The sequence below is a fragment of the Myodes glareolus genome, chromosome 12 (genome assembly GCF_982192425.1).
Source record: "Myodes glareolus chromosome 12, mMyoGla1.1, whole genome shotgun sequence".
Lineage (NCBI taxonomy): Eukaryota > Metazoa > Chordata > Mammalia > Rodentia > Cricetidae > Myodes > Myodes glareolus.
The window spans coordinates 40,110,894-40,125,851 of record NC_142037.1 but is presented as its reverse complement, the minus strand read 5'-3'; the positions used below and the strand labels follow the sequence as shown (position 1 = coordinate 40,125,851).

The window sequence follows — 14,958 nt, the reverse complement described above, 5'->3', positions numbered from 1 at the left end:
GTAGGATTGGAAATCTTTAGCGACTGATTGAAAAACATCTAAAGTTTTTAAAATTACACTGACCGTGTGTGTGTAAGAGAGGGAACGAGAGTGGTTACAAGCGAGGGAGCTAGCACACTCTACAGCATGTGTAGAGAGACCATGGGGCAGCGCAAAGGAGTCTTGTCTTCTCACACCATGAGGATCTCAGGACGGAACTCAGGTCAGACTTAGCAGCGAGCACCTTTCTCCAATGAACCGTCTTGCTAGCCCCTGAAAAGCATTTTAACTCTGAGGACATTAATTGATTTGAGGTGTGAGCCTGTGTGTGTGTGTGTGCACAGAATCAGGACATAACATGGCTGGTGCTAAGAGCAGACTTTGAGTCAACCAAAAGCTGGTTTTAACCCAGTTCCAGCACCTGAATCCCATGTCTCTACGATGGAGTTACAAAGTAGAGAACCCAACTTGCTTCTTAGGGTTGTAAGGATTTGAAATAATATATAAACAGTTGTAATGAAACTAACTTAGTCAAACGTTCAAGTCACTTTAGTAGTTTGTAAGCAAGAATTTAAAAATATGTGGACCTTTCAAATGACTTATGAAATTACCTTAAGGAACAAAAGGACAGGAACTAATGTTTTGTTTGATGAGAAATGGGTAATTTTAACAGCAATGTTTAGAAAAAAGGAAATGAACCATTTGGGAGTGTTTTTTAAAAAGATTTATTTATTATGTATACAGTGTTCTGTCTATCTGTGTGTATGTTTGCTGGTCAGAAGAGGACACCAGATCTCATTACAGATGGCTGTGAGCCACCATGTGGTTGCTGGGAATTGAACTCAGGACCTTTGGATGGGCAGGCAGTGCTCTTAACCTCTGAGCCATCTCTCCAGCCCCATTTGGGAGTATTTTAAATATATTTTATGGCTATTGATAAAATAGAATGTGATGTGGGCCGTAACAATTTTTGTTACGATTACCATTGGTTCTGAAATTCTCCTTATTTAATACTAACTTCTAAAAAATTTAATTTAAAAATGCGTAGTTTGAGTTCAGTTGTAGATACAGAATTAGGTCCCAATTGCATAAGAAACTGAAACAAATCTAGAAGGAAATATATTAAAGTGGGTATTTTGCTGTGGATCCTTCAAGACCTGAGCTGCTGGCGTCTCATCATCCCATGACGAGAATATGGAGGGAGGGCATGGCCTGCTGAGGAGTGAGGTGGCAGCTTCAGTTGAGCGCGTAGTGAACACTTCTGCAGATGGAACACCCATCAAACAGCCACATGATATTGTAGGACGGAGAACTGGGGCTGTGAGAGTCGGGTGCAGGAGAAAGCTGTGTGAGGGGTGGGGGGCAGAGGATAGGCACAAGGGAGGAAGGGCACGGAAGCCAGAGTGGAGAGCTGGAACACTGACGTCACGGGGTGAAGGCTCCGGTTTTCTGTGGTTTTGAGTGTTTCGTCCTTACTCTACTAGTAAACGTTTTGGTTTTTACAAAGTCTCACTGGTTAGCAGGTGATTCTCAAGGGGAAAGAGAAAAGAAAAGCAGGTCCTAGTTTTGTGGAAATAGCTGTGCCCTGCTGTGTGGGTTAGGACCCCGTCATAAAACAGGGAGACTGGGAGGCAAGGGTCTGCACTGGCGCCTCAGTGTTCTCCTCTGTTGGGAAGTAGGTTGAGTTGGTATCCTCTAGACCAGCTGTTCTCTTCCTGTGGATTGTCCCTCTGTGGGGCTCTGATGACCCTTTCACAGTGTTGCCTAGGGGCAGCTGCTTATCTGATATTTGCATTATGATTCATAACAGTAGTAAAAGTATAAAGTAGCAATGAAAACAGCTTTATGGTTGGGTATCACCTGTATGTTGAGGAACTGTATTAAAGGGTGTCAGCATTAGGAAGATTGAGAACCACTGAGTTAGACTGACAAGCTCTTGAGTATGAGACAAGATGAGTCACTGAGCATGCTCAGTGTGCAGAATGGCAGGTGTGTGCAGCTCTGTAGGAGACCATCCTGACAGATTTCCAAGTGATGCCCAACTTGATGTATCAAGGCCCATGTTGAAACCATTTCATGTGGGACACTTTTGTTTCCACTCCGTTGGCTACTTCCATATGTTTGTTCTTCATCTTAAAATAATTGAAATAAATTTGACAAGCTTGGTTTTTATAGTAATATTCTTGTGAGCCAATGGACTCTTGTTTTGGTTTTTCAAGACAGGGTTTCTGTGTAACTATGGAGCCTGTCCTGGAACTAGCTCTTGTAGACCAGGCTGGCTTTGAACTCACAGAGATCCACCTCTCTCTGCCTCCCGAGGGCTGGGATTAAAAGTTGTGTGCCACCAATAACCGGTCCCAGATTCTTAATTTTCAATTGTAGCGTTGTAACTCAGAAAGATTTTGTAGTCAGAACCAGATGTCACTGGTGCTGTCATATTAACGTGTGAGCCCCTTGGTGTGTGTCTGTAAGTACATGATTTTATCAGTAATTATTGTGCCATTTTGCTCATAAATTGGAGTTAGGTGCAAATAGCTGATAGGAAACTATGTTGGGAAAGAAACATGTGTTTGGAAAAGCCTTCCTCTTAATCCTGAAGGGAAGCTTTGCTTGTCACTTAAGTTTGGAAAGTACCTAGGCCAGTAGAGTTTATTGGAAATTTAATGATTTGACTGCTGTCTGTTTTCCCTTCTCTTTAGTCTGAGCACTGACATCACAGAGAGGAGTATTTTGAACCTGTACCCCATGGGCTCTGCAGAAGCCTTAGAATTACCTGGCCCTACATTCAAGTACGTTCACCGTTCATAATGTAGTATATTTTCTGTTTTTACAACAATACATTTTTGAATTTCCTAATCCACTTTGTCTCTTTTTCCTCCCTGCCTTCCTACAGTGGTCAGATGCAGCTAGAGACGTCTCCAGAGTGTGAGGTAAGGACAGAGCTTGGCATTGCCTTATGGGAGGACAGGAGCGGCGTTAGTTCATGACACATGTTACCCGTTTCCTGCTTTTGTTCTCTGGTTCTGTTAGCCACTGTCCCTCGCCTTTCCTGAAAGAGGAGTGTTGGCTGGTTGTGTTAGATTCTCTGCATTCCTTTGCCTGGATAGACTCTTGGGGTCAGGCAGTGACCACCAACATGTATAGGAAGTCTGTGCCGGTTAGAAATGGGAGGGAGGCCCATTTGATTCAGATGCTAGAGCCAAAAAGAAAAAGTCTGGCCACAGGAAGAACCTCGGGGACACGATGAATTGAGCTGAGGACGTCTGGGAAGATTAAAGGAATTTATTGGGAGTTAGGAGACAGATGTCTGCACAGACATAAAGATCTGCATTCAGATCCTCAGCATCTGTATAAGAAGCCAGGCCTGGCAGCCGATAGTTGTAATCAGTGGTACAAGATGGAGACAGGAGCATCTCTAGAGCTCACTGGTTAGCCAACCTTGCTGAATGGGTAAAGCCCCAGGTTCAGCTGCAACAGTGGTTCTCAACCTTCCTAAGACTGTGACCCCTTAATACGGTTCCTCCTGCTGTGTTGACCCCCAACCATACAATTATTTTTGTTGCTACTTCATAGCCATGATTTTGTTACTGTTATGAATTACAGTGTAAAGATCTGACATGCAGGATACAGCACCCCTGCGAACGGGTCATTTGACTCCCGAAGGGATTGCAACCCACAGGTTGAGAACCACAGAGCTCTAGAGATTTCTACTCAAAAAATAAGGTGGAGAATGGTTGAGGAAGAGTCCAGATGTTGACACCTGGTTTCCACATTCGCATACACGTAGGTGCATACACGGATACAAAGGCATATTATAATGAGAAGCTGGCGGGAATCTTTGGGGACAGGATTAGATAGAGTTACATGGAAAGAAATCTTGGTGGCCATAGGGAAAACATTTTTGACATAAAACTAGGACAGATCCTGGAGAAAGCTTATCCCCGTTGTGGAAAGGTGGGTTTGCGCTAGTAGTTTGGGGGTTACAGCCCGTTTTACTATTGCTGTGATGGAACTCCGTGATCAGGGCATATAAAAGACAAGGTTTAATTTGGGGCCCCAGAGGTTTAGAGTCTATGACTGTTGTGCCAGGGACCATGACGGAGGGGGGGGGGGTGTGAGGAGAGCGCACTAACTGGGAATAGCATGGGCTTTTGAAACCTCAAAACCAGCTTCCACTGACATTCCATCTCCAACAAGTGCCAAACAGTTTCACCAACTGGGGACTGAGCATTCAAATCTGTGAGCCCATGGGAGCCGTTTTCATTCAAACCACTGTGTTTTAGTCCTTGGGGCCCCGTAGGCTGGTGGCCATATCATAATACAAAAGTACATTTTAGTCCAACTTCAAAAGCGCCCCCACATTGTCTTTTACAGTTTCAAAGTCTCTTCTGAGACCCAAAGCAGTTGTAACCCCTTTAAAATAAAAAAGCAGAGTCCCATTATACAGTGGCCTAGAATATCTATTACCATTCCAGAAGGGAGGAATGGTGCCGTAGTGGATCAAAGGAAAGTCAAAAAAATTCAGCAGGGCAAGCTGTAATTCCATGTCTGATGTCAAGGAGCTTAGATGACTCTGCCCTTCCAACTTTGTTGACTGCAGCACCCTTCTCTCTTGGGTTGGTTCTGTTCCCTGTCTGCAGCCCTCTCTGGCAGACATCCCATGATTCTGGCACTCCAGTGTTCTCGGGTCTCCAACACAATCTAGGCTTCATTCTGGTGGCTTCATGCATTGGCCTTTTAGGGCTTCCATGCAGGGACTTCCCTGCCATACAGTTGACCTCAGAACTCTCTTTAACCATAGAGCCGTGGTTCCCAACCTTCTAACACTGTGACCCTTTAACACAGTTCCTCATGTGTGGTGGCGCCAACCATAAAATTATTCCATTGCTCCTTCATGACTGTAATTTTGCTACTGTTATGAATTGTAATATAAATATCTGATAGGCAGAATAAATAATATGTGACCTCTATGGGTGTCACAACCCACAGGTTGAGAACCACTGCTATAGGGGAAGGTCCCACCACCCCTTCTCTCCTGGGTCCTTCATGACTAAACCAGACCACATTACCAGTGCTGCCAAATTCAGCTGTCCTTGTTGGATGGAACCTGACTCTCTCCTTGAATTACATTTACACAAGCTCTGATTAGTTGCTTTTTTTAGGACTAGAAAAATTTCTGGGCCCTTTTCCAGACATTGCAGACTAGCTGGGTAGGGCCATGCCTTGAGGGCACCCCTCCTTTTGCCCCATTTGGCATCTCTCATCTCTTTATCTCTTTCAGCACAAGCCTGGGCTCCAGCCTTCTATTTCCTGGTGCTCTTTTTCTTCTCAAACTGTACATGTTGAATTTTTTCTTGTCTTGCTGGATACTTTTCATTGTAGAGCTATATAAGAGTTATTGCTAATAACTACACAATTTAATAAATAGGAGTCTGTCTTCAGATATCCTCTGTGAAAGAAACTAGTCTCAAACTTTTCAATTTTGCTTCGGGCAGATTCTTAGGATAAGGGCAAAACCAACCACATTCTTTGCCAAAATATCACAAGAATGGTCTCTAGCCCAGTTGCTAAGATTGTACTTCTCAGAAACCACCTGTACTTGGTCTCCATAGTCCCATTGCTCTTAGCACTGCTGTCTTCCAAGCCCCTACTAGGATAGCTCTGTTAAGCCATACTTACAGCATCCAGCTCCTTTCCTAGTGCAAAGTCCCCCCATTTTCAACCTTTCTCTAACACAGCCTGGTCTGGCCTGTCACACTAGCCCCCTGCCTTGTACCAACTTCTGACTGCTTTCCTATTGCTGTGATAAAACACAAACCCGTACATGCCCTGGAGCTGCCTGCACATGTCCTATGAAGTAATAAAGCAGTTTTACACCCAACATGCCTGTGCCAAAGAAATGAGGAAAAGGGGACGAGCCAGGGTTTGCAGAGTATGGTTCCGTTGTTCACGTCAAGGGCTAGTGTTTACATCATAGCTGCCCTGTCTTTGAATTGCTAACTCTGTGCGACTTAATTAACCTCTCTAAACTTTACTTTTCGTTTTGGTCCCTTTCAGTCTAATAATAACTAATGTACATCTCAAATGAGACGATTCAGAAGAAATCTCCCAGCAGCGGCAGGTAAATGCTAGCTGCTATCTCCTGCTCTGTTATGGTTATTGGTGTGGTCTTCAGACAGACTCACAGTGCCTCCTTTGCAAGTGAACCAGGATTGAATGTCATGGGACTTTGATTTGCAGGCAGCCGCGTACTGGTCTCTTACGCTCTCTGAGAATGAGTTTGTTTCTCCATAGACCCACTTTTTAAAAGATTTTTTAATGCATATGAGTGTCTTGCTCATGTGTGTGCTATATGCATGCCTGGTGCCCGCGGGGATCAGAACAGGGCCACACATCCCATCACTGGAGTTACAGATGTTTATAAATTGCCATGTGCGTCCTGAGATCCAAACTTAGGTCTTCTGAAAGAAGTGTTCTTAACTACTGAGCTGTCTCCCCAGCCCCTCCCTGGAGACTTACTTTTTAAAAAAGTTTCATGTTTGGAAATATTTTTAACTTCAAAAGGATTATAAAAATAGATTGCAGGTTCTATAAAAGTTATAAAAATATTATAATCTACCACATAGATTTTTCAGTACAGGCTAAATATTGTTAGTATGTAAATCTAAGATGTTACAAAACTTGAAAAACTTTTTAGCACTACCAGGACACCAGAGATATAAAATTATGCACTTGGTCTCATAAGACAGGTCAAAGTTTTGAAAACACAGAATCAAATCCCCTCAGATGGTGTGTGTAGGGCGTACATGAAACGAATGCAAACTGTTTAGATTAAGGTCCTGTTTCCAAGCTCCTCATATGTATTTACAAATAATTCAAACCCAAGATTTCTGAAGTGCAGACACTTCCAGCCCCTTCCCTTTGGGCAGGGAGATTCAGCCTGGTGTTTTCCTGCATCTGTTCTCTTGTTTGGAACCTCTCTCTTTTCTCCACATCTGCAGTTCTTTGACATAGCCGAGAGCATGCACACCACTCTCCGCTCTCCCTAGCATGTCGGTGTCACGTCGTGGACCTTCCTCTTCTGCAGAAACATTTCCGTCTTCCACTTCATAAGTGTGTGCTGATTGGCTGCTTGCCTGTTGTCGGCCCTCCAGATTCCAGATATATCAGTTGATTTAAAGTAGTTCGCTGAGCATTCCTGTCCCTTCAATGTGGGCTTCCGCCTAGTGTCAGTCTTTGCGTTTGGTTGACACATCTCATGTAGCCTGGGCTATTCTAGAACTCTGATAGTTCAGAAGATAGTCTTGAACTCCTAATCATTTTACTCCTCGCTCCCAAATTCTGGGATTATAGACATGTGCCACCATAGCCCCAGCTAGGCCTTTTTTTTTTTTTTGTAGATAGGGTTGAATGTACCCGAGGCTGGCCTCAGACCCGCTGTGTATCAGATGGTGATCTTAAGCTTCTGTCTGTTTTGCCTCCACCTCTGGAGTGTCAGGATTACAAGTGTGCACCACTGCGTCCAGGTTATGTTGTGCTGGGAATTAACCCAGGGTCTCATGCGTGCTAGGCCGGTACTCTACCAACTGAGCCACAGTTCTGCAGCCTACCCCTTTCTAATGCTGTTTGTCTCACGTTTCCTCACGATTGAGATTCTGCATTCTCAGTTTGGATATTTTCTAGGTGCTGTTGTGTGCTCTTCCCAGGCCATCAGATCTGGGGACTTGCTGTGTCTGCACTACCATTGCTTGCATTAATTCAAACGAGTATTAGCTAACCGTATTCCATCACTGTGTTCTGATTACTTCCTTTTCCCCATGTGACCGATGACAAGTCTGTGCAGAGATGTTTCAGCTCCCTGTGACTCTCCGACTCTCCTACTGCCTGACTTCAGTGTGAGGACGACACTAGACTTCTAGACAAAATAAAATAAACGACCTCACTGCAACTCCAGGGCATGATTCCAACATTGTGTCCCTTTAGACTCCTGATATAGAGGAAGATAAAAGCCTTCGCTGGGTGCCAGGTCATGTGTCTCATAGTTTATCTGCCTTATCAACACAGGTCCTTCTTGGGGTTTCTGTTCCCAATAAACTCTTGCTGAGTTAAAAACATTACTTTGAAAATGTCTTTAAGCCACATACCCTAGTGGGCACTGTCGCTCTGCCTAGCCGACTGCTGATGGGTTCAGAGTACTTGTTAGCTTGCAGTGAGGCAAAATCATTCTGAAGTAACATGTTGACTGTTGTACCGAAGTCATTCAGTAAATGACATGGTAACATACACCTGTGACACCGGCACTCAGGAGGCGGAGTCAGGAGGATCAGGAGTTCGGTGCTAGCTTTGGCTATATGACGAGATTGAGGCAGGCCAGAACTGTGTGAAACCCCATCTTAAAAAAAAAAAAGTGGAAAACAAAATGGTGATGGTTGGATTGGTGCATTTTTACACAAGAGTAAAGCAGAAATTTCCTAAGTCAAACCTTCACGAAGTCAGGATTTTCTACTTCCATCTCTTCAATAAGTATTCTCTGGATGCTACCGTGTGTCACCATGGAAACTTGGAAGACCAAGAAGGTCCTGCTCTTAGCAGTGTGTATTCCAGATGACTATTAGGAAATGCAGGAGTTAGCACAACCCATTCATGGATACAGGACGTGAAACTCAAGGCTGAGGTGACGGGCTGGATCGGTTACCATGGTAATGGGTAGGCCCAGCTATTTCATCACACTGCGTTGCCCCCTCTTTGTGTTCAGTCTTGTTACAGCCCAAACTTTCGCGAGGCCTGATTGCGTCAAACCTTTCCATCAAAGCTTGGCTTGGCAGAAGGCAAGAAGCCCAGCACACTTAGGAGGTCACGAGCAGTGCTTCCAGGCATGTGGAATGAGTTTGCTGAGGGCAGAAGAGGATGGCTGTGTGCTAAATATAGACTGAGCCCAGTTCATGATTTTGTCTGTGTCTCGTTTTGATTCGGCAAGCCTTGCACAAAGCCAGGTGCTGAAGTCTGTTATCATCCAAGCCTTAGCTGCACATTGTTCCCCAGGATGAGCTTTATGTTCTGGCCAGGCTGGGGCAGGTCCGGCTTACTGCCCCACCTTCCCACGAAAGTGCAGCCTGTCTGGCTGCAGATGGTGGCGCATACCCATAATTCTGACACTGAGGCAGGAGGGTTCCAAGTTCAAGGTGAGCCTGGACTGTAGAGTGAGACCCTGTATCAAAACCAAACTTACCTGTTTCTAAGATTGCCAGAGCACAAGGAAGGAAGCAGAACTTCTAGGGGTCAAAGTTCCTGAACTCGTCTCTTGTTTGGCTTATAGCGCTCTCGGCTATTTTAGTATGTTGTGAGCTTGTTTTCTTTGCCTCAGTGAGTAGCGAGCGGTTTTGGCATAAGGCATTCTCTTCCTTCACAAGGCAGCTTTGGGTCCACAACAGGCAGGTCTTTGTGACTTCCAAAGAAGGGATGAACAGCTGGTCTGATGTGATGAAGGAGACGAATGTAAGGCCGCTGGTCCTGCTTCTGAGGTCGTGTTTGGTGTTTGCTGCATGTCTGCACCCCCTTCCACCAGACCCCCATCAGTTTGCCAGCATTTGTTGCCTGCGTGTGCTGGGTATGGATCTTTGGTGTGGAGGACTGGAGAGTGAGCACTGTAAAGTAGCGAAATTGTTGAGTGACTAAAAGATATTGATGTTGAAACATTCCAAGAAGAATATGGTGCGGTTTGCCGTCCCGGGTCTGTTTTCTGTGTTCTTCGGGAAAGGATGGTGAGAGTGTGACAGGAGGGAAGGACACTTCGTTTGTGGCCATGTTACATATGGACCCGGAGCGAGGGTGGCCTAGGGGGATTGAGTGCAGTGTGTAGCTGTGACCAAAAGGTGAGGCACGGCTTGCAGAATGTCTGCCTTCACACACATCATCTTCCTAAACCGTGCTTTAGAAGACTGGCCATGTGAAACTGGGGATCTATCATTGGGTGGCTGTGCAGTGAGAATACACGCCGACTGTTTGGACAGAAACAGTATCAAAGAGAAGAAGGTTTTGAGGGAAGAGTGAGGAAAACTGGAAGAAGTCTCTTAAAGAGTCAGCGTGATACCCCTTGCTGGCAGGTCTAATAAAGACCCTTAATTGGGTAGGGACATGGATGGCATCTTATTCTAAATGTAGTTTTCACTTCGGTTCATGTAAATGAGGGCTATTTTTAAATAGCACTCCTCAACAGAATGGGCATCTTGGATTTACACTTTTATGGAGGCATTTATGAAGATGTTATTACCTGCCCCTAAACTTTGTATGTATTAGCGATCATATGTAAGTCACAGTTGGTTTCATAGTGTTTCTTACAAGAAATCAGTGATTGCCACAGCGATATTAAACTGGCCTGTGAATGAGGTTTTTCAAGGTCACTTGAGGTTCAGGCATGTGTACTTGCTAAAAGTTCCCAGTATGCTTCTGGATATTTTGGAATTACTGGCTTGGACCATTTCTAAAAACCCATAATTTAAATGGAGAAGGGAGCTAGCAGGCAGTTTGGTAACCCAGCCAGGTAAGATGTGTTCACAGGTACTTGGGAAGGGTCCCTATACCGGGGATCTCTTATCTCAGTCTGTGCTCTCCTCTGGATACTTTCTTTCTTCTGTGAATACCGCTGTGTAGCTTTAGAAAATAGCAATATGACCTTCTTTACTACTTCACACACAGATTAATTCAACTTTTGCCAGCATGTGCTTCAGGGGTAGGGCTATGATGGAAATAAGAAAGATGCAGTCCTTGCCTCCTCTTTCTAACAGGCTAAAAATTTATGCATTTGTCTCTTCCTTAAGGTGCAAAACGACCTGATGTTACAGAGCAATGGGAGCCAGTATTCTCCAAACGAGGTAAGGTTCCTGAGATGAATGGAAGCTAAGGTAATTCATGAAGACTGAACTGAAGTATCTTTCACAGAAAGGGGCAGTCTCGAACAGTGGGGTGGACGAGTTAGTGGATGGTGATGGGAAGTCTCTAATGCTGGGGTGGATGAGTTAGTGGATGGAGAAATGGGCATTCTCTAATGCTGGGGTGGATGGGGTCTTTCATTAGTTGCCACTCACTGTCACAAATCTGTTTAGCTGTCTATATAACTAAAGGTTCATTTCATGAGAAATAGTTTTTGGAAACTAGGGATGGGGATGTCTTTACAGAAGACGTCAGAGAGTCACTCAACTAGACTCACTACTGAACTCACTCAATATTGTCGCGATTGTCGCGTGTGTGGGGTCAGCGTGCAGTTGCTGGGTAGAGGAGCTGTCTGCTCAGCGGTAACTGTTCCATCTCTCCTTGTTGGAGAGGCTTCCTTAGGGTGTGCCCTTTGGGATGACCACACACATGCATTTAGCTGTGTCGGAGGAGAAGTGGGTCGCCAGCGTTCCATCACCACAAAGTATTTTTATAGCGAGCAAGTAAAAAAATTGGATGCAATCACAAAAATCACTGCTAGCAACACAATTGACTAGGGTGCCTGGAATCAGATTGCTGGCTGCCTCTTGAAGCATTTACAGAATGATATTTTTTCTGTAGCCAAGAATGAAGCCAGGACTCCATCACAGCGCAGGAATAGTGAAATGCAGAGTGTTTTTATAATAATCCTTGGCCCTGTAAGTATGTCTGGTTCTTCACTTTTGCCCCAACCGTCTTCCCTTCTCACCCCACAGGTGAGAGAGAACTCCCCTTCCGTGTCTCCGACTGCAAACAGCACAGCTCCCTTTGGCCTGAAGCCTCGCTCAGGTATGTTGACCTCTGCTGATTCTTACTTTGAATAACTCTGACTGTGCCTCTGGGGCCTCTCAAATGTCTACCTGAGGAATAGGAACATGGCCAGCTCTAGTCAGCTGGGGTCCTGGCATCTCTGCAATCGTAGCTCAGGGGAGGTCAGGTGACTGTCTTGAGCTCTCTGGTCTGTGCTTCCAGGCATGGGCAGCCTGCTTTCTTTTGAACCTCAGCAGAGGAGGGCGGCAAAGGGAGCCTGCGAGTAGGGAAGGAAGGTTCCCTTGAACTTTCTCCCCACAGAAAATAAAGGAGTCCCCTTTACCCTAAAGGTTCCTGGTGCCCTGCTGAGCTAAAGGGCAGCCTGAAGGCAGAGTCCTCCCCAAGATGTCCCCAGTTGCTTTCTGAGCATGGTAAGGCCTCTGCATTGACTCATAAAAGAGGGTGAGCATTTTAAGGCTTATATGAGTGGTTAGGAGTTGGGGGAGAATTCTTACAGAAAAGTCTTTGGTCTACTTGATTTTGATTTGGGTTACTATATTGACAAAAACAATTATAGCAATGGGCAAAGTTACCCTCAGTTTTTAAAAAGGGCTCAAGATAGAACAGTATTTTTCTTTGTATATTTTTAGTTTGGGTGCTTTTTTTTTAGGGCCTCCTTTGCTTTAAATTTTTTGTTTATTTAGTGTTTACCACTAATGCTTTTAAGTGGAGTCTAATAAAGGCCCTGGACACATGTCTGTAAGCACACCTGGAGGGAAACACAGGTGCTCTAAGCTTTTGGGGGAAAGCATTGTGACAACAGGATAAATTATTTAAGTCTCTGGCTTGAAGTAAAGGTACCTATGGGAAAGACAAAGATGGCTCCTTTACAAAAGGAAATGTTTTGTTCTTGGAGCACGTGGTTAATGGGCAGCGTGTGGCCAGGTGTGGAGGTTTTTGGGCCATGAGAACAGAGTGTATGTCGGGGGGAACAATTGGAAAAACACTTCTAGAGGGATCAGAGTTCCTAGATGTTTTTGCTTTCGGTTTTTAGTCCTGAAAATTAAACCCAGGGACTTGCAGATGCCAGGCTAGTGCTCTCCCACTGAGCTATATCTCCAGCCCTAGAGTATGTTCTAGAAAGGAAAAGCCCAGATGAAATAGTATAAGACTCAAATGGCCAGCCTCCTCATGTATGAAACTGGGCCGTGGTTGATTTCCAATCCCAGCTCTGTTCTGGCAGAAATGGAGGTAACCAGTTCTGCCTCCGCTGCCTCATGTGGGTCTGCAGGCTCTTTCAAGCCTTCTGGTCAGTTCTATAAGAATGTAAAAAACATTTCATAATTGAAATCAAAAGTTGGATGACTCTCCAAAGATTAGCAGTCTTTTGAATGGTGGACCCTGTAATTTAGTTATAAAATGGATTCAGTGACTTTTGACTTTTGTAGAGTGCAGCCTCAACTCACCGAGTCAGAGGTTGCCTTGTGCCCACACTGTGCACAATTCCAGTTCTGTGAGGCGAAAACGAGAGCATTTGTTTTAAGCTGGAGAAAACGAATGCTTTTTCCTTCCCAAGTTTCCAATTGCAGATTCTTTAACTACCCAGTGAAATTACTTTCTGGACATTGAGCCCAAAGATAAGATGTCTTATCATTTTATAAATAGCGAACTCAGACGTTCTTGAGGGTTTTTTTTTCTTCTATATTATGTGTACTGAATATTCAGAAAACGTTTTACTGAGCAACATTGAAAAGTGATTTTTAAGGCACTTCAGGGGTTAGAGGAAGCGTTGATGAGGTCAGTTCTTAGTTAAAGACCCTATGAAACCTTACAGTAGTGTCTTTAAAATCTACCGTCTTGATTTTTAAAAAGCATTAGCATATGCAACACTTGTGTAATCCTTTTGTTTTTAAATAGCAGATACATTTATCCATTTTGAGCTTTGTCTAATGTGCCCTGCAGCTCTGGGTGAACTGTGCAGTTGTATCTGCTGGTTAGTTGGTTAGAAGGGCCTGCAAAGTCGGGTAGGCCTTTTCCTTTCAGCTGCATAAATTATAAGTTCTTGCCCTCTGCTTTCACGACCCGTTAGGACTCTAGACTGCAGGCTTGTAGAACCGCTGAGATTATGGCTATTAACTGCATGCAGAGTATGTGACCAAGGAGTACTAACGCTCAGTTTTTATCGTTCTTCTTATTCCATGCGCCATCCTTCATTCTCCTCCTATACTGTGCATTTGAATTTAAATCCCATGTAACGAAATCCACTTCATTTCCATACGACCCCCGTGCCACGTGTGAAATGCTGCGGCCCCTTTGGTTTCCCCTGGTCCTTGTGCAACTGCCCACCTGGCTCTCTCGCTCTCCTGCAGACCCAGCCCTCATTCTCCCTCCTATCTCCTTCAACAAACTTACGCAGGCACAAACATGGGACAACTCTAGCTACAGTGTTCCGTCTGAAGGAGACACTGACAATGGTAGGTGCTTTGTCTCTTCTTCAATGCTTCTGTGGATAAGTCAGTGACTGCTGCACATTGCCTAGTGTGTAGCTACAGACAGTAGACACTGACCTGCATGCTCCGTACTCTGGAAGCCTCCAAGGCGAAGTCTAGACAAGTGCATGTGAGCAAGGGCTGATGGCGGGACAGTTTATGTACTCCAGGGTGCTGAGTCTGGGGAGGGTTTCACACTGCTCTCTTCTCTACTTGCTCTGCTTGGGGTTTGGTTGGTTTGTCTGTTCATCTGCAAAGATTTGAGCTCACACATCGGGGTTTAGAATGTGGGTGTGGTGGTACACTCCTATAGCATCAGCATAGGGCAGGCTGAGGCAGGAGGATAGAGAGTTTGATGTTGCCTGAGGCTATATAGTGGAGCCCTGCCTCAAAAAATAAGGTTGATCTTCTATTGTCTATGTTTACCGCATGGGGTTTTTAAAGGCAATTTTAAAGGTACCATGGTGAATCCTAGAGTTTTGCACTGAAAATAATGTTGATATTGAACAGTTTCTAAAAGTGAAAAGAAATTACTCTTTTTTTCCCCAAAGTTTTAATATATTTTGACTTTTATATTTTTTGGTGTGAACTCACATTAGGATACTGAGGATACTGAGTTAGTCTGAACATAATATATGCACATCTTTAAAAATTGGGAACACCCAGTGAGTTTTAATATGGATATCCTAATTTTGTCTTATTAGATAGCTCAAGAAGTTCAAATAAAAATTAAATTATTTAGAACTATATACCACATCTATCTAAATCTCTG

The 14,958-nt window shown here is 44.4% G+C and overlaps 1 protein-coding gene across 8 annotated transcripts in view; it reads left to right on the top strand.

Annotated features, from left to right (window-relative positions):
- Positions 1-14,958, top strand: part of Lrch1 (leucine rich repeats and calponin homology domain containing 1) — a 185,465-nt gene that overhangs the window by 132,717 nt on the left and 37,790 nt on the right. For 4 of the 8 annotated variants that reach the window (XM_087912228.1, XM_087912227.1, XM_087912224.1 and 1 more), the window contains 5 exons: positions 2,679-2,768; positions 2,873-2,909; positions 10,797-10,850; positions 11,664-11,736; positions 14,067-14,171. In XM_087912228.1, the coding sequence (XP_087768354.1) occupies positions 2,679-2,768; positions 2,873-2,909; positions 10,797-10,850; positions 11,664-11,736; positions 14,067-14,171 (359 nt within the window). Of the gene's footprint in view, positions 1-2,678; positions 2,769-2,872; positions 2,910-10,796; positions 10,851-11,663; positions 11,737-12,047; positions 12,129-14,066; positions 14,172-14,958 lie in introns of all 8 variants that reach the window. The other 4 variants (XM_087912230.1, XM_087912226.1, XM_087912231.1 and 1 more) reach the window with 2 other exon arrangements.